Raw genomic sequence first — 23,328 nt, forward strand, 5'->3', positions numbered from 1 at the left:
TAGGTTAAAGTTACCACTCTTGATTTTCATCATGGCTATGATGTCTTTTTCACTACTTTGTATGTCTACATGTCTGTGAGTTAAATTTTTAATCTCATATAAATAAAATTACAAAGCAAATGTCACTTTCTCTCCAAGGTTTTAATGCTTATATTACTAATTGCTGTTCACTTGGACATGTTAATATTTTGTAATAACTTTTTTCTATAGCACTGAAAGCAGCTACATTATTCTTGACAATTCTGTGAACTAGCAGTTGTTAGTAAAACAAACATACAACTTTTTGAAGAATCATTTGGAAAATAAAAATATTTTTAAAAAAGGATCAAATAGAGAATAAGAATAAGGATCAAGTAGAGAATAAGATCAAGCAATTTTGGAAATTACACATATGTGCTCACACATACATATGTTCAATCAAGGACGGCAAGAAAAAGACAAGGAAATCTCTGGCAAATGGCAGAGAAATTATGAGGGGGAAATATGACAAAGAGGGTTCTCAGTCAATGTAAAAATTAACTATTAGGAATTTAAATGGAGAAAATAGACTCTGAAGTCTTGAACTTGGATGAAGGAGGCTCTGGGCTGGTAGTGCTTCGGGGCATGTGGCAGTGGCAAACAAGAATCTTCTTTGGCTGGGCTCGGTGGCTCAGCCTGTAATCCCAGCACTTTGGGAGGCCGAGGTGAGTGGATTGCCTGAGCCCATGGTTTCAAGACCAGCCCAGGCAACTTGGCGAGACCTCATCTCTACAATAAATTAAAAATTAGCTGGGTGTGGTAGCGTGTGCCTGTAGTTCCGGCTACTTGAAAGGCTGAGGAGGAAGGATCCCCAGAGCCCAGCAGGTCGATGCTGGGATGGCTGTAAGTGTGCCACTGCACTCTAGCCTGGGTGACAGAGTGAGGCTCCAAAAAAAAAAAAAAAAAAAAAAAAAAAAAAATCTTCTCTGGAAGAAAGTATCATTACCCTCTGTCTAAAAATATTTCTCCAGGGAACCTTTCCCCACCAAATGGCCAGTACAGAGTCAGAGATGACGAGGCACGTGAGGAAACCAGTCACAATAAGCAGACAGAGTGCCAAAACTCATAAATACATGACATACTATATTTATCAGTTTTGTACTAAAACTTACTGTGTTCAAATAAATCAAAGCCAAACTTAAATTTTTTATCAGGTAATTGTGAACTATTTAAAAAGGAAAGTGATATAGCAGTTTTGAAAAAGAACCTGATAGAAATGTCAGAACGATAAAAAACTATAACTGAAATTAAGAGCTCAGTTGTATAGGTTTAACAGCAAATTAAATATAGCTGAAGAGAGAAATAGTGAACTGGAAGTTAAATTATCTAGAATACTGCATGAACAGAGAAAGATAAAAGTTACAGAAAGAGAATAAAGGACATACAGAATAGAGTAAGGAGATCTAACATATATTTAATTGGTGTCTCAGGAAAGTAAAAGGGAGAATGGGGCATAACTGGTGAAAAACATCAATCTGCAGGTTAAAGATGCCCAATGAATTTTAAGTGAGCTTATATTGTACTTTTCTTTCCTACAACTGTGGTTGAATCCTGGACAACTTTAACTAAACTACTTGACCCTAGTAGTTTTAAAACTGAATGGCAAAGCCGGGCTCGATGGTTCAGCCTGATCCCGCTCCTTGGGAGGCTGAGGTGAGTGAATTGCCTGAGCCTGCGGGTTCGAGACCCTCCTGGGCAACTTGGTGAGACCTCATCTCTACAACAAATCAAAAAATTAGCCGGGTGTGGTAGCGCGCGCCCGTAGTTCCAGCTACTTGGAATGCTGAGGTGGAAGGATTGCCAGAGCCCAGCAGGTTGAGGCTGCAGTGGCCGATAGCGGCCACTGCACTCCAGTCTGGGCGACAGAGTGAGACTCAAACTCAGAAAAAAAAAACAAAACAACAAACAAACAAACAAAAAAATAAAAATAAAAAAACTGAATGGCAGGCTGGATACGGTGGCTCAAATTTACTGCTAATATTAGCTAATATTTACTGGAGATATCCTCTCCCCCACTCTCTCCCCTCTACCCCACCTCCCAAAGTGCTAGGATTACAGATATGAGCCACTGTACGTGACCCAAACCCAAAGAATGCTTTTCTTGGGCAACCTTTTTGGTTTCCCTCCCATTGTGGGTGCTTTTCTGTCCTCTCAATAAATCCTGCTTTCTCCAAAAAAAAAAAAAAAAAAAAAAGAGCTTTTCTTAAAGTAAGTTATTAAAAAAGATTGGAGGATAAAGATATCCAAGAATTCTTTTTACTATTCTTATTATATTTCTATAAGTCTGAAACTATGTTGAAATAAAAAATTTTTTTAAAAAGGGAAAGGCTCAGTGGCTCAGCCTGTAATCCTGTGCCTTTGGGAGGCTGAGGTGAGTGGATTGCCTGAGCCTGCGGGTTCGAGACCTGCCTGGGCAGGCGAGACCTCATCTCTACAATAAATCAAAAAATTAGCCGGGCGTGGTAGCGTGCGCCTGTAATTCTGGCTACTCGGAAAGCTGAGGAGGAAGGATCGCCAGAACCCAGCAGGTCGAGGCTGCGGTGACCGGGAGCGGCCACTGCACTCCAGTCTGGACGACAGAGTGAGACTCCAACTCAAAAAAATAAAAAATAAAAATAAATCAAAATAAAAAGGGAAAGACAGTCATGTACTTAGGAGTTGAGTAGGACACTTAACCATTTGGGGTGTGTGTGTGTGTGTGTGTGTGTGTGTGTGTGTGTGTGTGTGTGTGTATGTGTGTGTGTATGTGTGTGTGTGTTTTAAACAGAAAAGCTTGTTGAATTATTGGCTGTGCCTTGTTGCAACATGTAGGATAGATGCAGCTTTTATTAACTGTTTTTTTACCACATAAATTGGACCATTTAATTTCAAAGGGTATAAGATTTTAATTGATATAAAGAACAACTTCCTAATTATAATGTTTCATATTAGAGCAATCTACCAAGAATGTAGTTTTATTTTTCATTAGAGTGTTTTTTATTTTAAGAAAGGGGAATCTGGCTGGGCTCAGTGGCTCAGCCTGTAATCCCGCGCTTTGGGAGGCCGAGGTGAGTGGATTGCCTGAGCCCGCTGGTTCGAGACCCGCCTGGTCAGCAAGACCTCATCTCTACAATAAATCAAAAAATCAGCCAGGCGTGGTAGCGCATGCCTGTAATTCCGGCTACTTGGAAGGCTGAGGTGGAAGGATCACCTGAGCCCAGCAGGTCGAGGCTGCGGTGGCCGGAAGTCTCGGTGGCAGAGTGAGACTCCAACTCTTAAAAAAAAAAAAAAAAAGGAGCATCTATTTTGCTAATCTGATTAAGTAGTATAAAGCTATTCTTCCTGCCATCTTTCCTTTAAAACTATTCTCCAACCTGTCTTTCACCTCTATCATTGTACCAAAACAACACTATAAAAAAGTCATTGATAGCCCCTATTTGTTCAGTGCTCTAGCATACTTTTACTTTTTCCCCAGTAACAATATTAAGAGTATTAAGTCCCTTTCTCCTTCAAATGCTTTCTTTTCTTGGCTTCAGTGGCAGTTGGCTCGTCTGGTTTTCTTTCTGCCTCTGGATCTACTTTTTTAAAAAATTCATTCCCAAATATGGTTACTCCCAAAGGTTTTGTCCTTATCTCCCTGTTTTTCTTTTGCTGCTATCTTCTTCTCTCCAAATCATACTCATTCTTCAGAATGCAACATAGATATCACCTCCTCCTCCATCCAAGTCAAGGGAGCTCCCTCCATCTCTCAACTCCTTCCCGCCTCCACCTGCTTTGATGTTGAGAACTCTAATGTGCCTCTCCGTGCTTAGCAATGTGTCTTGCACCTGGCAAGCACTCAGGAAACTTTTTTGGACTGACTGATTAAAGCTGTTTTCCACAGAAGTCAGATTTTGGAAGGGCAGAAGAAAAAGATTTTTCTTTATGCATCCTTAGTAGAACACTAGTATATTTTATCCCATACTTCAGATCATGGACTCTTAGAGCAGGGCTCAGCAAACTACAGTTTGAAGGCCAAATATGGCCCACTATCTGTTTTTGTATGACCCCCAAATCATGAATATTTTTACATTTTTTTAATGATTGGGAAACATCAAAAGAAGAATATTTTATGACATGAAAATTATGTAAAATTCAAATAAATAAAACTTTGGGTTCTTTTTGTTTTTGGGGGTTTTTTTGAGTTGGAGTCTCACTCTGTTGCCCAGGCTGGAGTGTAGTGGCACGCTTACGGCCACCGCAGCCTCGACCTGCTAGGCTCAGGCGATCCTCCTACCTTAGTCTTCCAAGTAACTGGAACTACAGGCATGTGTCACCATGCCCAGCTAATTTTTTGAGTTATTGTAAAAACAAGGTCTCACTAAGTTGCCCACACTGGTCTCGAAACCCTGGGCTCAGGCAATCCTCTCACCTTGGCCTCCTAAAGTGCTGGTATTACAGACTTGAGCCACTGTGCCTGGCCCTAAATAAAACTTTATTGGAACACAGCCAGGCTCATTTGTTTATGCACTGTTTGGCATAGTTGAGTAGTTGTGATGGAGACTGTGTGGTCTCCTGGCCCTTACAGAAAAAGTTTGCTGGACTCTGTCTTAGAGTTCAGAATTTAGTTTAATTTTCTTTCATTTCACCCAACACAACTTCTGCTTTATGATTAAATATGATGCACTTATTTAATAGACCCTTCATATATCCGAAGTATGTCATAAAGATTTAGTTAACAACAGTCAGTTCTACTGAATTTCTGTTTGCTTGATTCTTTTCCAAAAGCAAATGTTTATTTATTTTTATTTGTTGAGTTAGAGTCTCACTCTGTCGCTGAGGCTGGAGTGCAGTGGCACACTCATGGCCACGCTAGCGTTGACCTGCTGGGCTCTAGCAATCCTTCCACCTCAGTCTTCCAAGTAGCCCGAACTACAGGCACGTGTGCTACCGTGCCTGATTTTTTTTTTTTTTTATTATTGTAGAGATGAGGTCTCGCCAAGTTGCCTGGGCTCATCTCGAACCCACAGACTCAGGCAATCCATTTGCCTTGGCCTCCCAAAGTGCTGGGATTACAGTCTGAGCCACTGAACCTGGCTGAAATGTTTATTTTTTTTTAAACGAGGTTACTCAATTCAAGAAAAAGAGAGCTTCAAACTAAATATACCTATAGCTCATACTCACAATTCTTCATTAACAAGTGAAGTTTAAGCTGGGCTCGGTGGTTCAGCCTGTAATTCCATGCTTTGGGAGGCTGATGTGAGTGGATTGCCTGAGCCCACGGGTTCGAGACCCACCTGGGCAACTTGGCGAGACCTCATCTCTACAATAAATCAAAAAAAAAAATTAGCCAGGCGTGGTCGTGCACGCCTATATTTCCAGCTACTTGGAAGGTTGAGGCGGAAGGATTGCCAGAGTCCAGCAGGTCGAGGCTGTGGTGGCCAGGAGCGGCCACTGCACTCCAGTCTGGGTGACAGAGTGAGACTCCAACTCAAGAAAAAAAAAACAAGTGAAGTTTGTTTCTCAAATATGATACAACTGCCGGGCTCGGTGGCTCAGTTTGTAATCCCACGCCTTTGGGAGGCTGAGGTGAGTGGATTGCCTGAGCCCGCGGGTTCGAGACCCGCCTGGGCAGCGAGATCTCATCTCTACAATAAATAAAAAAATCAGCCGGGCATGGTAGCGCATGCCCGTACTTCCGGCTACTTGGAAGGCTGAGGCAGAAGGATCGCCGGAGCCCAGCAGGTCAAGGCTGCGGTGGCCGGGAGCAGCCACTGTACTCCAGTCTGGGCGACAGAGTGAGACTCCAACTCAAAAAACAAAACAAAACAAAACAAAATATGATACAACTTTATTGCTCCCCATAACAAGACTCAGCTGGTAAACATAATAATGAGCTTAAATTTACATTTAACTTTTTAAAAATTTCAGAATACATTCAAAACTAATTGTGTGCTTCTATGTGGTATATACTAATTAACTTGAAACATGAACAGTGATTTTGTTTGCAGCTTCATTTATGCCTTATTACAGAATATATTAATAAAAACATTGAATGAAAAATAAAATACACCAAACTTTTTTTTTTTTTGAGTTGTAGTCACTCTGTCGCCCAGACTGGAGTGCAGTGGCCTCTCCTGGCCACCGCAGCCTCGACCCGCTGGGCTCCAGCGATCCTTCTGCCTCAGCCTTCTAAGTAGCTGGAACTACAGGCATGCGCTACCATGCCTGGCTAATTTTTTGATTTATTGTAGAGATGAGGTCTCGCCAAGTTGCCCAGGCGAGTCTCAAACCCGTGGGCTCAGGCAATCCACTCACCTCGGCCTCCCAAAGCGCAGGATTACAGGTGGAGCCACTGAGCCCGGCCAATGCACCGAACTTGTAAGTAAATTGTGCTGATTTTACAATTAGCTTGATTTTCAGAAAAATTTGAAGTTTAGGAAGGAGACTGTATGACAAGACATCTTGTCAAAATATGGGGCCTGTTGCTTTGTGCCATGTTAGTGATAAGATGTGGCTCTGCCTCCATTCTTGATGATTAAAAAACAAAATTTACAAAAATAGGAGATTGCAGAAGATTTTTAGGGGCTTTTCAAATTTTTCCTGTAATAGAAAAATAACATACTGTGTTTTAAAAGATCTGAAAGACTTCTGACAGGCGATTGGGCAGTTCCTTAGAGCATCAGATATATAAGGAAAAAGTACAGTTTGAAATGCTTCAGTTTGGTTTTGTAGCTTCTTATTTTAGTCTGTTTAAGGGGGTGAGGGAAAGAAGATTCACATCCAAGCAGTGTTTCACCAAAACTTTTCTCTGAAAACTTTTTTATGTGTTACTTTGCCTGGAAAGTGAAGTCTTAAAACACTAATGAGAGTGCCCAAAGATATGGCTACCAGTGAGGTGAAGTCATTGTTAAAATGAAACTGAAAAATGAGCAATTGGCTGATTTTTGACAGAGCCAGCATCCATTCTAGAAAAATGCACCTTCCCTGGTCTGTTGCTGTCTGCTCATCTGTGATTTTTTTTTTTTCTCTCTTTGCAGTGGTACTGGAATACTTCCATGTGTAGTCTTGGCTCAGGCAGGGAATGATGCAAGGGGTTTTGAAAGGGCCTAGGCAGCACAATAACAAGAAATAGGCCAGGGTTTGGCAATGGCAGTGAAAGCAGAATAAATTAAGAAGTTAATGCTAACTTTCTTAAAATCATTTCTGGTTCTTATCAGAATGAAAAATAAATATTTGGTAATGTTTACTGAATACCTACTAAATATTAAACACTAAGCTAGATGCTTGCTTGGTACATTTGAGAGGGGGAATAAATATTCAATTGTCTTTGGTTCCTCTGATGTCACTCCTATGAACTCTTTGAGTGGGATGCCAGTTCTTCTTGTAGGAAATATTTTTTTTATGTTTTCATTTCTAGGAGACCATTCATATTATTTTGGGTGTAGTTCATCAATGAAATGAGTTGGGCCACTTTGTATCCATTGTATGTTTTTTTCTTTATTGTGGTAAAATACACATAAGATTTGTCATTTAAACTATTTTTAAGTGTATAATTCATTGGCATTAAGCACAGCCATGTTGTTGTGGACCCGTCACCACTGTCCATTTCCAGAACTTTTCATCATCCCAAATTAAAACTTGTACCCATTAAACAATAACTCCCCATTTCTTCTTCCCCCAGTCCTTGGTAACCAGTATTCTAGTTTCTGTCTCTATGAATTTGACTATTCTAGGTACCTCATATAAGTGGAGTTGTACCTTTGTCCTTTCTGTTTAGCTTATTTCACTCAGCATAATGTTTTCTAGATTCAACCATGTTGTAGCATGTGTCAGAATTTCATTCCTTATTAAGGCTGAATAATATTGCATTGTAGGTGTATACTTCATTTTGTGATTTCAGCTACTGTATAAGCATACAAATAGCATAATGTAAATCTGTACCCAGAGACGGTAACAGGTACTGTCCTCTTTGAAGCAGCCTGTTATTAGAGACCAGACCAAATGAAACCATGTTGGATTGACTGACTTTGTGCCAACAATGTCAATAATAAGTGTTATTCCAAATGTTAGAAGATGTTGGTGAAAACAGATAAAAGAAACAGGAATGAAGTCCATTATGATATAAAGCTGTGATATCTTCCCAAGACATGGTGTCCTCTTCCTCATATCCCAGTGAGGAAACAATTTTAGAATTAATGCTAAAATGTGGATATTATTATTAAAATTTAAAAGTGAGAAAATGACTGGGCATGGTGACTCAAGCCTATAATCCCAGCTCTTTGGGAGGCCGAGGTGAGAGGATTGCCTGAGCCCATGGGTTCGAGACCAGCCTGTGCAACTTTACGAGCCTTCATCTCTACAATAAAGCAAAAAATTAGCCGGGCATGGTAGCGCACCCCTGTAGTTCTGGCTACTTGGAAAGCTGAAGCGGAAGGATCACCTAATCCCAGCAGGTTGATGCTGGGATGTCCGTGAGCGTGCCACTCCAGCCTGGGCAACGGAGTGAGACTCCAACTCAAAGAAAAAAAAAGTGAGAAAACGGTATAAACCAATCAGAAGTTCTAATTCAGAGTTTACTCTCTTAGTTGTAGATTAAAAACATTGATACTAGTTTTCTTAAATTGTAATTTTCTTTTTTTTTTTTTTGAGTCAAGGTATCACTGTTTTGCCCAGGCTGGAGTGCAGTGGCATGATCACAACTCACTGCAGCCTCGACCTCCTGGGCTCAGCAGTCTTTCCTCCTCAGCCTCCTGAGTAGCTGGGACCACATGTGTGCACCACCACGCCTGGCTTATTTTTTGGTTTTCTGTAGAGATGTCTTGCTGTGTTGCCCAGACTGGTCTCAAACTCCTGCGCTCAAGCAGTCCCCCACCTCATCCTCCCAAAGTGCTGAGATTACAGGCATGAACTGCTGCATCGGGCCCCAAGACCTTTTGCTTATTTGATATCTAGCCCACACCTTTGCAGAGGGGAAGGAGGCCGTCTGAACTGCCTTATAGAAAAGTAAGCCTGTGTCACGATCTGCAAAACTATAGTGATGCTACTGAAGGGTTGTTTCCTGTGGTTTTAACAGAGGATGCAGAACTTCATATCTTGTTGTCTATTGAGGTGACTTCGTTGAAAATAACATAGTTGATAACGTGGTAGCCTCTCTCTCATTTTCCAAGGAGCCATTCCAAACCCAGCCATTATTTGGGCAGCTGTTATTATATGGATGTATATGCTTTCCATTGTTGGTGTTGCCTAGGGACGTCTGATTAGCCCTTAAACTAGACGTTGGAGACGTTGGCGTGGAGATGGGCTGAGCCTGATGACATGCTTTCTTCTCTTGTCTCCTGTTTCTGAATCTGTTGCTTTGGCACCGTAGTCAGCCCCTTTATGGCCAGCCTCCCTAAAGCCCAAGACCAGGAAGAAATGTCTCTGTTGCTCTCTGCTGTGCTCCCCTCCAAGGATTCATTTCTGCTGACTTATACTTCCTTTCTACTATGTAATATAAAAGACCACACACTGGTCTTCTGTTGCGATTGTTTGAGGGACCATTATGAATAATATCTGAGGGAAGATGACCAAACTAGAACTAAGAGCATTAAGAGGCATTTTTCTAAGGGAGATGATTTATCTGCAGAAACATCACCTAGATTAGTTCTGAAAGGGCAACTGCCCTTAGGGTTGGTGGTCACTGGCTTGAGGAGTCCCTGCTAGCTACCAGGGACAGTTTTGTCCTGCTAAAGCAGTAATATTCATGACCCATGGCAAAGCTTTGTTGGGAGAAATCTTGCAGCAAACTGAACTTTCAGTGCTCATCTCTTATGCTTAATTCCACAAGATAATGTGGAAACAGGCAGAGTGTGCTGGCCTGTACTGAGATTAGGAATAGGTTCTCCAGCCGTGTCAGCACGGCCTCTTCTGTTCTCCGCCTCCTGCCCCCACTCCATGTTTTTTCTTGCTACTTTTCAAAATTGAAAGGCTCTGCAGGAAGGGGAAGTCCCTTGGCATTTTGAATATTGAGATGCTCAGCAGAACTGCCTGGCATCCTGTTTGTATATAGCGGTTTTAATTCACTCTTTAATAGGTCATTTGGCCTTACCAGCAGTCTTAAACTTGATAATCCTTACATCAGCAGCAAGGCTCAGGCCAAAATCCAAAAGTGCATCCCTGAGTGATTATTTGAAGGAAATTTTAAAGCCTTCCTTCTCTGGCTCTGTTTGTCTGCCTTCTGCCAGCACCCTCTTAGGTCAGGCTCGCTCTTTGTGAGATTCCTCATGCTCACCACAGCCAAGACAGGCAGGTGATTTGAGAGAGCAGGTAAAGTGAGGGAAGTTCCCGGTCTTGTTCTGTGCAAAGAATGTCTCAGTCAGTGGAGATGGAACTCAGGCTCTGAGGACACTCAAGCTTTTTGGTGATCTTTTAAAGGAGACAAAAACAGGAGTGGTATGCTGATGGCTTGAAAAATCACAGCTGTTCTACTCACTTACAGCCTTTTTCCTGCTTTCCTCACAGAGGCAACAATGATGATAAGAATTAGTCCTCCCACACATTGGCCTTGACCTTGCTCCTCGGATCTGAGATGCCTCAGGCCTTCTAGAAGTACATTATGTCCTCTTTTTTATTGGCTATTATTAGCTATTATTATTGGCTCTCCCACCACTGATCAGGTTGCAGATTAAAAGTGGCATGTTGGGCAGAGTTAGGGCTGTATTTGGAGATGACTCTAGGATAGTAACTACCTGCCAACCACATTGTCTTTATCTTAAAGTGGATGTTCCTATTTTGGTCTTTAAAAATATTATAACTCTGTGAGACCAGATAATGACTGCAGAGCCTGTAAGCTGTCAGAGTTCCTAGCAAACCTTCTCCTTTTTTCTTTTAAGGAGATACTGCTTTCTGGTTCCTGGAATGATGCTTTGGAGATTATAGTCAGTGAGCAGTAATATTATAATCAGAGCTCAGAATTTCATCTTACCATTTATTTTACTGTAACTGCAGAACATCTTTGTGAAGTATTGTTCCTGTTTAAAGATGGAGAAATCAGGGAAGGGAATGGCTCTGTTGTTATTGATCATGTCAACCTGAAATAACTGAAAGGATAATAATCCAATTTTAAAGAGTTTCTTTGGAGCCGGACTTGGTGGCTCAGCCTATAATCCCGCACCTTTGGGAGGCTGAGCTGAGTGGATTGCCTGAGCCCGCGGGTTCAAGACCCGCCTGGGCAACTTGGCAAGACCTCATCTCCACAATAAATCAAAAAATTAGCCCGGCGTGGTAGTGCACGCCTGTAGTTCCAGCTACTTGGAAGGCTGAGGCGGAAGGATCGCCGGAGCCCAGCAGGTCAAGGCTGCGGTGGCCGAGAGCGGCCACTGCACTCCAGTCTGGGTGACGGAGTGAGACTCCAACTCAAAAAAAAAAAAAAAAAAAAAAAAAAGAGTTTCTTCAAGCAAAAAAACTAGGGATGGCCATCTGGAAAACATGAACTTCAGAGAAATAGGGTCACTGCTCCAAAGTTAAAGTTAAGGTCTTGCTATACAAGGTTGGTTTATGAGTCACAACAATTTAATTAGTGACAGCTTGTTTTCATTTTCTTTTCAATTAAAGGATGTATTTAACATTCCATCCTAGACAATATGATAGTCATGAAATCTTTGCATGAGAAAGTTAAAGGGGCAGTTCATCTATAATGGCATCCTTTAGTCATATAACATTTTACAAAACAATGTTGGTTGGGAACAGTTACAGCTGCCTTGGTTTCAGCTGCTTGTTTACATGATTCAGGTCCCATAATTTCATTCCCTTAAGGTTCCAACAGCTTAGATTTTGAATGACTAATTTTCACAATAGGAGTGCATTGAAGTCTAGTTTTCTCCAAGAAGCTTTTTGCCTCCTCTCTTCAATAGAAAAGAAATTTCTATTTTTCATTTCCAGGTGAAGGTGTGTGGCACAGCCTGTGTGAATTTTTTAAAAGTGGATGGAAGATTTTTTTTTTGACCCTAGAGGTGATCGATCTTCATTTCCTTCTTGCTCTTCATACCTCCCATATTTGTTCTCTTCAGAAGTAATCTCACATGTGGCCCAGAAGAAAATAGCAAAGAATGGGAGGTCCAAGAATTTGAATTGTATGGTGCCTTGGCAGAAACTCAGAATCATTTTTTTTTTTTTTTTAGGTTGGGGAAATTTTAATAAACATAACTTTGAAGCAAAACTTATTTGTAGGGGGAAAAACTTACTTGTGATCTTAATTCTAAGTGAAATTAGTCACATGGCATATGAAGAGTCTTGATTTTTTAAAAAAACTATTATATTTTTAGCCCTATCTTTCTGTTTACTACCTAAAGTCTTATTAATCCTATACCTAGAGGCCTCTGTCATGAGGAATGCTTCTGAAATTACTATGATTTGTTTTGTTGTTTTTCAATTAGGATGTGAATTGAGGGACTGTGATTATAGCTTTCACATCATTTGTTTCTCATTCTTTCCTGTGTTTGCATATGTACGACCTAAGGATGGAATTTCTTCCCTACTTGAGATTCTTTGGTACAGATTTGTGATTTGAATTGAGAGGCATGCACACACTACCCTGTGTATACGACCTTCTACTGTCCTGTATCCTAAGCCTGATCCCAGGAACTCGTATGCGGTCCTAGTCTGTCTCTGTTTATCTTTTTTTTTTTTTTTTTTTGAGTTGGAGTCTCACTCTGTTGCCCAGACTGGAGTGCAGTGGCTGCTCCCGGCCACCGCAGCCTCCACCTGCTGGGCTCCGACGATCCTTCCGCCTCAGCCTTCCAAGTAGCAGGAACTACAGGTGCGCACTACCACACTCGGTTAATTTTTTAATTTATTGTAGAGATGAGGTCTCACCAAGTTGCCCAGGCAGGTCTCGAACCCGCGGGCTCAGGCAGTCCACTCACCTCGGCCTCCCAAAGTGCTGGGATTACAGGCTGAGCCACCGAGCCCGGCCTCTGTTTCTCTTTTAAATGGGAATAATAATGCTTAGCTCTGGTTTACATCACAGCAATTTTTTGAAGAGTTAATGAGCTGGGCTTTGTAAGACACTTTTAGATCCTTAGATGAAAGGTGTTATTTAACCAAGCAAAACTTCGTACTGGGAGTGCTTTGCCAAAGAGCTTGAAGTACTTGTCAGGCTGTCTTCCATTCATCCTCTTACCATCCCTGGTAGGGAGGTAGGTGGTTAAGCATTATTATTAAGTACAGAATAGTGCTATTACTGTTACTTTTATTTGTAAACAGGGGATAACTGTGGGAAATAGAAGCTGGTAAAACAGATTATGGAAGAAAAACACTGGGAAAACTTCAAAGTAGTGTGCCTTTTTGCTATTCCTGTTCGCTGTAGTTTGGGTTTCAAAAGTTTAATTGCTGTACATGAGAAGAATAGAAAGGATCCTTTCTTAGGGAGAAATGGGACCTAGCAAATTCTTTCAAATACTTGCATTAATGGAAACACCTGTACTTATTTACAGTTGTGCCAGATTATGTTCTAAGGGTTAGTGTAACTTATGTATACTGAGAATGCCTATAAAATTGCCTAGGACTTTTCTCTATTTTGAATCTTTGTTTTGGACTTCAAAACTGGATTTCCTCTTATTCAAATAGTATTGGGCCAGCAGACAATTCACTGAGGCCACCCAGCACAAGAAGTAAATTTTCTTACAGGAGAGATCTTTGAAGAGTGTGACTACTGCTTTGTCTATGATTAAAGGGAAAGAATGGGCCTCATTTGGGAGGCCAAGTGGGCAGGGGTCCCCAGCATATTTGTCATTAAGCCGGTGGAGACTACCCATTCTTTCGGTTTTGTAGTTTGAGGTCACAGGTCTGAGAAGAGAACATTCTTCTCTGCCTTCCTCCCTACCTCTGCCTGCGATTGCCAGTCTCATTTTTGCCATCTCGTTGCATTTGGAGTTATTTCTGGTCTTTGTTGGTTACGTTACAGGGCATGGGAGGAAGGAGTAGAAGGTCTGAAGTAAATGCAAGGAAAAATGATCAGAGTGAGCCCTTAAATCCTGCTATTTGTTTTCTTTCAGTGTATACTACTACATTACCAGAAATCAATAATTCCCTCTGTGTTCTCCCTAGGAAACAAACATGTACAAACTGAAAATGGTAGGCTTCACAGATCATGTGAGCTGGGGACAGCAGGATGGTTGGGTTTTTATCTTGCCATTCTTTGTCAGGAAAGCCTTGGCTTTCACCCAAAACCTTTCACCTTGATGGTCCATATTTCTCTTTACTTGGTGATAGGGAAAGTTTGTTTAATTTTCTGAAGATATTATGACTGCTTAATAAAGGATAGCAGTTGTGTGCATAACAGTTTTCAAATGTCATACTTAAACTTATTTAGGTTTTACATTTTCTTCTTAAATCACCCAAGTTACTACTTATTATTTACTAGTGATATCACAGCTATTGGCAGTCTTAAATTATTCTGTTTTTTATTTCCTCATCAAATATTTATAGTTTTGTGTTGCTGCTCATTGTTATGTTTCTTTATAGTAAGTTTGAAAAAATACTGACTTCCATAACAACAGGGCTCTATGAATGTGTATGTCAGAGAAAAATGTTTTCAGAAAGAAAATGGTTTAGGTTTCAAAATCCCCATGGGAATTTTTATAAAACAACAGTGAAGGGGACAAAACTTAACACAATTCAAATACCTTGACTAGATTCTTTTTAAATTTACATTTTTTCCCTGTCAGGTCTATTATTTTCTAAACAAAAGAACACTTTACTCTTCATGATTACTTTGGGTTCTAAAGAGCAACCAAGTTTTTTTTTTAACATTTTCCTCTTTCCCCATTCAAGTACCAAATTAAATGTAGTCTTTTAGTTGATTTGTGCTTATTTTCATCCAGAATTCAATTAAAATTCTTCCAGCTGAGCTGGGACCATCCAATTTTTAAGCCAGGTCCAGGAAAAGAGATGGCAGTGAATTAGGAATAGCAAGTGAAAGAATATGGGGAGATGGGGGAGTGGGAGGGGGGGACAAAAAACCTGGAATTATTTTTTGGAGGGTGAGGCCCTGCTGTAAGTGTTCTAGTAACCCATTGGTATAACCAACTAGCTAGCATTGTTGTGAGAGGCTGTGTTCAGCTTCAGTGAATTTTTGTTTGGAGATTCTTTCAGCGCATTTGCCCATTTCATGATGGGTGATTTACAAGCGCATCTGCCCACACCACGCTGAGTGTTCAGCAGTTTTTGACCCAAAGCAGCATGACCTTTGTGCCCCACCCTCCCTATTCACCAGATCTCTCCCTGAGCATTTTTTGTTTGTTTGTTTCCCTGGATGAAGAAAGTCCTCAAAGGGAAACGTTTTGCTGATGTGGAAGAGATGAAACAAAAAAGCAGCAGAAGCACTAGAAGGCATCAAAATTGACGAGTTCAGAAACTGTTTTGAGCAGTGGAAAAAGTATCTCAATAGATGTATTGCATCAGACAAAGAGTACCTTGAAGATGACTGAAGTTTAAATATGTAAGAGTAAATACACAATTTTTAATAAATAAATTTTGGGTTTTTTGGGTGTTCCCCCCTCATACGTTCACTTTGGCCTTTGGGAGTTGTCTGTGTCAACATTCCTTACTGTGGCTTAATGGGGTCATGTTTTAAGGGGAGCCACCCACAGTAAGGGGCAGTAGCGTGCAGAGGTGAAAGGGCTCAGACTCTAGAGTTAGGCTACCTGGGTGTCAGTCTCAATTATCCACCTTTACTTTGTAGGAGAGGAAAGATTTCTTTTCTCACCCATCACTAGGTTCATGGCTGAGGTACCCAGAACAAAAGCCAGATTTAGAGAAAGCATACAACTTTATTTGATGTTAAGTTTTACATGACATGGGAGCCTTCTGAAATGAAGACCCAAAGAAACAGGTAACTTGTGTATTTTTGCACTTAGGTTTGATGAGGAGCAGTATGACTGGAGAACAAACGGTACGATCTAATGGCAATGAACCTGGGTACTTAGCGAGGCTTTTTTGTTCAGATTCTTCTGTGTCCCTGTGTCTTCACACATGAGGATGTTCCTTTCCTCTGGGTAAAGGCGAGGGTTACCTCTTGAAAGACCTGCTTAGGGGAGAAGGGCAGAGGAAGGGAAGCAAGACCTCTCTGCTGCTGAAACGCCAAGGTGCCATTTTTGGGATAATGTGTCCTGAGTACCATCATCTCGCTGTGTGCCTTTGGGCAAGTTTCTCAAGCCTTCTAAATCTAAGGCTCCACTATAAAATGGGGATTCAGGATAGGATCTATTTCTTGGCGTTGTGAGGATGCAATCAGATAATCTTGTAGAGCCTGCAGCATAAGGCCTGGCATGTATGCTTGCTCAATAAATGTTGCTGTCTTTATCTTAACTTTAATATATCGTTGTCAATACTATTATGTTTATGGTTCACCTTGATCTTTTAATATATAGCAATATTGGCATTAAGTAACTTTGTTTTATAACTCTTCTGTTTTATTATAAATATGAGTTCATAAAAATTTAAATTGACTTGTTAAATACCACCATAAGCGAAATCAAAAGACAAGTGACAAACTGGGTGAAAATATATCTGCAATTTGTAACACAGACAAAAGAGTTAATTTCCCCAATATATAAAGAAGTACAACTCAGTAAAAAAAAAGGGAGGAGGACAGTTGTAAAGCCTTTTATGATGATATATTTTGACTTAACTGTGCTATAGATTTCATGTCTTTAATGAATATCCTCAGAGTCTACCAGGAGAACCCTAGATTGGAGAGGGGCTTGGGACACATAGAGCACTCAGCGTGATACAACCATGAGTGTGTGAACAGACCTGAACTTTTCATCGTCATTGTTTTCTACCATAAACTAGCTCCCTCTCAGAAATGTTCTGTTACTATCGGTGACAGCCTCATGTGCCCCCATTCACTATTTTTCCCATTTCCTCCTTTTCATCCAGAAAGTCACCACATCTCTTTGTTTTCTTTTTTTTTTTGAGTTGGAGTCTCACTCCGTCGCCCAGACTGGACTGCAGTGGCCGCTCCTGGTCACCACAGCCTCGACCTGCTGGGCTTTGGCGATCCTGCCACCCTCAGCCTTCTGAGTAGCCGGAATTACAGGCACGCGCTACCACACCCGGCTGATTTTTTGATTTATTGTAGAGATGAGGTCTCGCCAAGTTGCCCAGGCAGGCCTCAAACCTGCGGGCTCAGGCAATCCACTCACCTCAGCCTCCCAATGGCGCGGGATTACAGGCTGAGCCGCCGAGCCCAGCTCTTCGTTTTCATTCAGAGTATTTCCATCTGCCCTAGTCTGCCTAGGACCACTGCCTGTTTTAGTTAAGAGACACTCACCATCATCCTCATGGTTGAGTTCCTACCATGGTCTCCTTCCCTTTCTTTCTCTTCTTCTTCTTCCAGTTAGCACAATATGTCATACAGAGTAATCTCCCAAAAATATGACTTTCCTTCTGGGCCACCAAGCTATTCTAAAGCCTTCAGTGTTCCCCACCATGTAGGATAAAGTCTGATGTATGAACCTGGCCCCCAGAGCCCCCTGCCTGATTCTCCCTCCTTATGACTTTTTCGCTGCTCCTTTTCAGGAACCCTCTAAACATCTGAACTGTCTGCTTGTCCCAGCCCACCATCCCCATGTCTGCCTTCATACTGTCCTTCCTCCTCTCTACCATGTCCTGTACTTGCCATGAGGCCCAGCTCAGTGCTAGTCTCCTCCAGATGGCTTTCCTGGGTGCCCCAGTCCTCAGCATCCATTGCTTCCTTCCTTCCCACAGTGTTTATTGATTGCCTGTAACTTTCATCTCATGCTTAACCATTGCTGCCTGTATTGTTTTCACTGAAGTAGAACATACATACAGAGAAGTACACAGATCACAAAGTAAAGCACCGGGTGACTTCCCATAAGGTGAACCCACCTTATGTCATCAATATTCCTCGCTTGTTTTTTTTTTTTTTTGAGTTGGAGCCTCACCCTGTCACCTAGGCTTGAGTGCACTGGCACACTCACGAGTACCGCAGCCTCAACCTGCTGGGCTCAGGTTCTGCTTCATCCTTCCAAGTAGCTGGAACTACAGGCGCATACCACCATGTCTGGCTAACTTTTTGATTTATTATAGAGACAAGGTCTTGTCATGCTGCCCAGGCTGGTCTTGGACTCCTGGGCTCAGACAGTCCTCTCATCTCAACCTCCCAAAGTGCCGGGATTACAGGCATGAGCCCAGCAGCATTCCACTCTTCTGATACACACTCTGACTACCTAAGAAGATGATAAGCACCTGGGAGACAGAACCACATCATGTGCCTCTTTGCACAAAAACCATAACATTGGGTATTCAGCAATATTCTAGATCAGAAACTACAACTAGGAAAGAGATCTAGGCTTTACAAATAAGGAACATGTGGAAATGTCCCCTATACCCCTTGGTTGGAGGTAATGTAGGGGATTCCTCGGTGATAACTAATAAGTTTAAATCCAGTCTAGGAGGGAGGGGGGCACCCATTGGGCACCATGCTCGCCACTTGTGTGACAGGCTCGATAGAAACCCAAACCTCACCATCACACAGTGCCCCCATGTAACAAACCTGCACATGTACCCTTTATCCTCTATTTATTTTAGTCAGTGCTCCCAGTAAATGTTGTTGGCTAGGTAGAGGCATATGTTATATCAGATTTCATCCTGACTAACAAAACTAGGATCCTGCTGGATCCTATGTGGTCAGTGGCAGGAGTCAGACACAGCTTTGTCAGACCCGGTGAGTCAGGGTGGCCCCAGGATGTTGCTTACAAGTTCTTGGTCATATCTGCTCAGTAGATACATTTTGAATACATTCTAAAGTAAAATAAAATTTAAAAAATCTAGTCAGACAAGCCTATGACATCATTTTCTCTTTTCAGACATGGAAATATATACAGACATCTACAGCATTCGTTTTTGTCATTTTGTCCAATAAATATTTATTGATCATATGCAGTCTACTAGCTACTGTTACAGTGTATTGTGGGATTCAGCTCTTCTCTCTAAAGAGCTTAAGTTTTAGTGAGTCATTAGAAATAATTGATAGAATGAAAAGAAGGGCTTAAGACTAAAGATATAGCAATGACTAAACAGTAAGATAAATGTGAAAAATTGTTCCTAAATTATCTGCCACTAAATTATCATAAACATGCAGAGAGAACAAGAACAGAGATAAGGAAGGCTAAAATGAAGATTTTCACTGGTACTAGGGACTTCTGGATAAAAAATTCATCCGATGTGACATAACAAAAGGTGTGAAAGAAGATGGCAACTTATGAAGGGAAAATAAATACAAGGTTAACAAGAGAAGAGAGATGTTAAAAGTCATAAGAAATACCTAATTTTAGCAGCACTTTACAGTTTACAAGATACTTTTACTTGTTCTTCTTATTGGGTCTTTGCCTCTTAGGATATTCTGCCCCTTATGGGATTGGTACAGTAGGTGGCATCATATATCCAGTGTCACGCAGCTCGCCTGTCCGGGTATAAGTGTAGAATCAGACTTCAGCACTCTTTCCTCAACCTGTTCTTGCCTTAGTGGAGTGTAAGAATTTGTTTAGGCATCTCTTGATTTTTCTGTTACTGCATTGCAGTCACATCCCAGCTAACTTCCTTATCACTATTCTTACTATTTCCTTTATACCTAAAGCAAGAGAACCTCCCTAGCAATTCATGCTGTCTGGATGTCATCAACATGAGGCAAAGTGTAGTCACGGGTAGGTCACCTCTGGCTCCTCTCTGTGGCATCCCCATTACTTGGGAACATGGGCCCAAAGAGGGTGGAGGACCCAGAGGCTGCTGATCCTGAAAACGTAACTTATTGAAAGCGTTCCGAGTCTCCTGGTTTGGTTTTGTCTTGTCTGGTATTGCCTCTTTGGTTATGGCTTTTCTGTGCCTAGAAGGCTTCAGTTTTCAGAGCTATAAATCTGCCAGTCTCAGTGACGTGTCTTTCACTTCAAATTAATGTTCAGCAGAGGGATTACCAGATGACTGTTTCGGGCTGAATTTTTTTGCACAAAGGGTTATGGTTTGAAGAGGCAGCCAGAGCCAGGAAGAGAAGTTAATCATGTAAATCAATACAGGTGAGAACTGATCACCTTTCTGAAAGACAACGCAGCACACAACCTCTAAATAGATCTTTGGGGTCAAGTTGATGTCACGTTGAAGAATCAATATTTACTGGGCTTTATAAAGTTGGCCTTTAATGAACCCTCAGGCATTTTGCTAGGCCATTAATTGCAGAGAGGGGAAAGGCCATAGTGACTGAAGCCCATGTGTGTGGAGGTTGTATAAAAATAAGTGAAGAGACAGTCCTACCTTTAGCTTCCACTCAAGTGTTGTTGGGTACACATGTTGAAAGGCTTTCTTGTGGTCCTATTGACATTTTAAGAAAGAACAATTCTTGCATCCTAACAGAAAAAGGTACACCCTGTACTCTTTGACACTCCCTATCCAGGCAGTGTGGCCGCATTTTCCTGGGATGAATTTTGATGTCATTTTGGATTCTGCCTTGTAAATATGCTAATCACAAAGTCGGGTCCCTCTTAGAGAATGGCTCATCCCTTCCTCTGGTACACTCAAAAGCTTTTATAAAGTGGGGTATCGCAGCAAAAAATATTTACTTTAGGCTGCTGGCTTGAATCCAAGTCCAACGAAAGGTTTTTTGATATATATTAGCACTTGCACTTGTTCTGTCATCCAGTAGAAGTGTTCCTCTGGTGTTTTGTGTGGCGAAGCGTTCTGTGTCCCTCACTGGGTTGCTGAATCATTTGTGAGTCAGGAGCTTTATCTTCTATTTATTTTAGTCAGTGCTCCTAATAAATGTTGTTGACTAGGTAGAGGCATGTGTTATATCAAATTTCACCCTGACAGTAACAAAACTAGGATCCCGCTGGATCCTACGTGGTCAGTGGCAGGAGTCAGGAGCAGCTTTGTCAGGCCCTGGGAGTCAGGGTGGCCCCAGGATGTTGATTACAAGTTCTTGGTCATATCTGCTCAGTAGATACATTTTGGATTCAACTTTTCAAACCTCTTTCTCCAGTTTATCTTGTTAGGGGAGACTCTAGAATTAATCAGAGAGAAGAGCTAGCCGTTCTTTTCTCACTCTCACTCCTACCCCTCTCCAGGATCATTATTCAGAACAAAGACAGAAAAGGAAAAGTATGAGGCCGGGCATGGTGGCTCATGCCTATAATCCTAGCACTTTGGGAGGCTGAGGTGAGAAGACTGCTTGAGCCCACGGGTTTGAGACTAGTCTGGGCAACTTGGCAAGACCTCCTCTCTACAATAAATCAAAAAATTAGCTGGGCGTGGTGGCACATACCTATAGTTCCAGCTACTTGGGAGGCTGAGGTGGAAGAATCTCCTGAGCCCAACAGACCAAGGCTACAGTGGCTGTGACTATGCCACTGCACTCCAGTGAGACTCCAACTCAAAAAAAATCATGAGGGGTTTGGTGGGACTGTAGTGTGGCGTTTGTACCAGAGAATCTGGTGTTTAATATTTTCATCTATAATTTTCTTTAAGTATTCATTCTGGGTTTTATTCTTCCTTTTCAGTTGTTTGAGAATTTCTACTTTGGTTCCCTGAAGCTGAATTCAATTCACATCTCTCAGAGGTTCACAGTAGACAGCTTTGGAAACTATGCGTCCTGTGGACAAATCGACTTCTCCTGAGGTGGACCTTGGAAAGCACTAGAAATGGGACATCCTCACAAAGTGCTGGAGAAAAGTGTCTTCGTTTGAATCACCAATGAGGGGTGTGGAAATCTGGATGCTGACTGTCCTGGGTGGTTCTCCATGTACTCACCATCACCTCTGATGTGTCTAGTCATCAGACTGTCGGTCAGGATGGTTGTGGGCACTTGTGCCCATAACCCTTGGTGTGTTCTTTTTCATTTTTCCTTTCAATTTTTTAATTGTGGTAAAATACTCATAAAATGTACTGTCTTAACCATTTTTAAGGGTACAGTGCAGTGTTATTAATTACATTCACAGTGCTATACGACCATCACCCACCAGCGTTCATCTCCATAGCTTTTTCATCTTGTCAAATTAAACAATAATTCCCATTAAGCAATACACCATTCTGCTTTCTGTCTCTATGATTTTTTTTTTTTTTTTTTGAGTTGGAGTCTCACTCTGTTGCCCAGACTGGAGTGCAGTGGCCGCTCCTGGCCACCACAGCCTCGACCTCTGCTGGGCTCCGGCGATCCTTCTGCCTCAGTCTTCCAAGTAGCTGGAACTACAGGTGCGCGCTACCACGCCCGGTTACTTTTTGATTTATTGTAGAGATGAGGTCTCGCCAAGTTACCCAGGCGGGTCTCGATCCCGCGGGCTCGGGCAATCCACTCACCTCAGCCTCCCAAAGGCGCGGGATTATAGGCTGAGCCACCGAGCCCAGCTTGTCTCTATGATTTTGACTACTTTGAGTATCTCATACAAGTGGAGTCATACGGTTGTCTTTTTTGTGACTGGTTTATTTCACTTGTCATAATGAAGGTTCATCCATGTCATATCATGTGGCAAGATTTCCTTCCAATTTATACTTATAATGAAATATCCCATTCCATCATAATGTCTATACCACATTTTGTTTGTCCATCTCTGAACACTTGGGTTGTTTCCACCTCTTAGCTGTTGGGAATACTGCTGATACAAACATGGGTATGCAAATCTCTCCTTGAAACCCTGTTTTTAATTTCTTTTCTACCCAGAATTATATCTTTAGCAAAATAACTATTAAAGTGTTTACATTTTACTTTGCTCGATGTATCCTTTTTTCTTCTGAAGTTAGTCCTTTTAAACAATATTTGCTGGATTCCTGTTCCCTTACCCCATACCCACCCTTGCCTTCCCATGCCCTTGATGGAGTTGCAGTATTATAGCACTTTTCTGTTTACTTTAAAGCAGCAGCAGCAGCAGCAGCAATAGAAACAGTGATGACATCAGCAGGACTGTGTAGAGTTCCCTGGAAGAATGTTGGCCACAGAAGGCACTCACTCCCTTACCCTAGAGCAGCCAAGGAGGGAGTGCTCCCAGCCACAGCTTTGCCTCAGCTGTATGTCCTTCCAGGTGCTCTGCTGGGGGCTCTAGCCCCTCATCTCTCCCTCCTCACATCTTCCGCCCTCCATGTCCCCCCTGCTTTTTCTTCTCTTTCTTGTATTCCTTATTCCTTTTTTCTTTGAGTTGGGTCTCACTCTGTCACTCAGGCTGGAATGCAGTAGCACAATCATGGCTCACTACAGCCTCCACCTCCTGGACTCAGGCTCCTGAGTAGCTGGGATTACAGGTGCATGCCACCATGCCTGGCTGATTTTTTTATTTTTTGTAAGAGATAAGGTCTCGCTATGTTGTC

The 23,328-nt window shown here is 41.8% G+C and overlaps 1 protein-coding gene across 1 annotated transcript in view; it reads left to right on the forward strand.

The window, feature by feature from the left end:
* ASCC1 (activating signal cointegrator 1 complex subunit 1) overlaps window positions 1-21,929 on the forward strand; it is a 125,176-nt gene extending 103,247 nt beyond the window's left edge. The window contains exon 10 of the mRNA XM_021706158.1: window positions 21,531-21,929. Within this exon, the coding sequence (XP_021561833.1) occupies window positions 21,531-21,647 (117 nt within the window). The 3' untranslated portion in view covers window positions 21,648-21,929. The remainder of the gene's footprint in view (window positions 1-21,530) is intronic.
* Window positions 21,930-23,328: the final 1,399 nt, after the last annotated feature.

The sequence above is a fragment of the Carlito syrichta genome, unplaced genomic scaffold (genome assembly GCF_000164805.1).
Source record: "Carlito syrichta isolate Samal-C Ts95f unplaced genomic scaffold, Tarsius_syrichta-2.0.1 Scaffold315300, whole genome shotgun sequence".
NCBI classification, from domain to species: domain Eukaryota; kingdom Metazoa; phylum Chordata; class Mammalia; order Primates; family Tarsiidae; genus Carlito; species Carlito syrichta.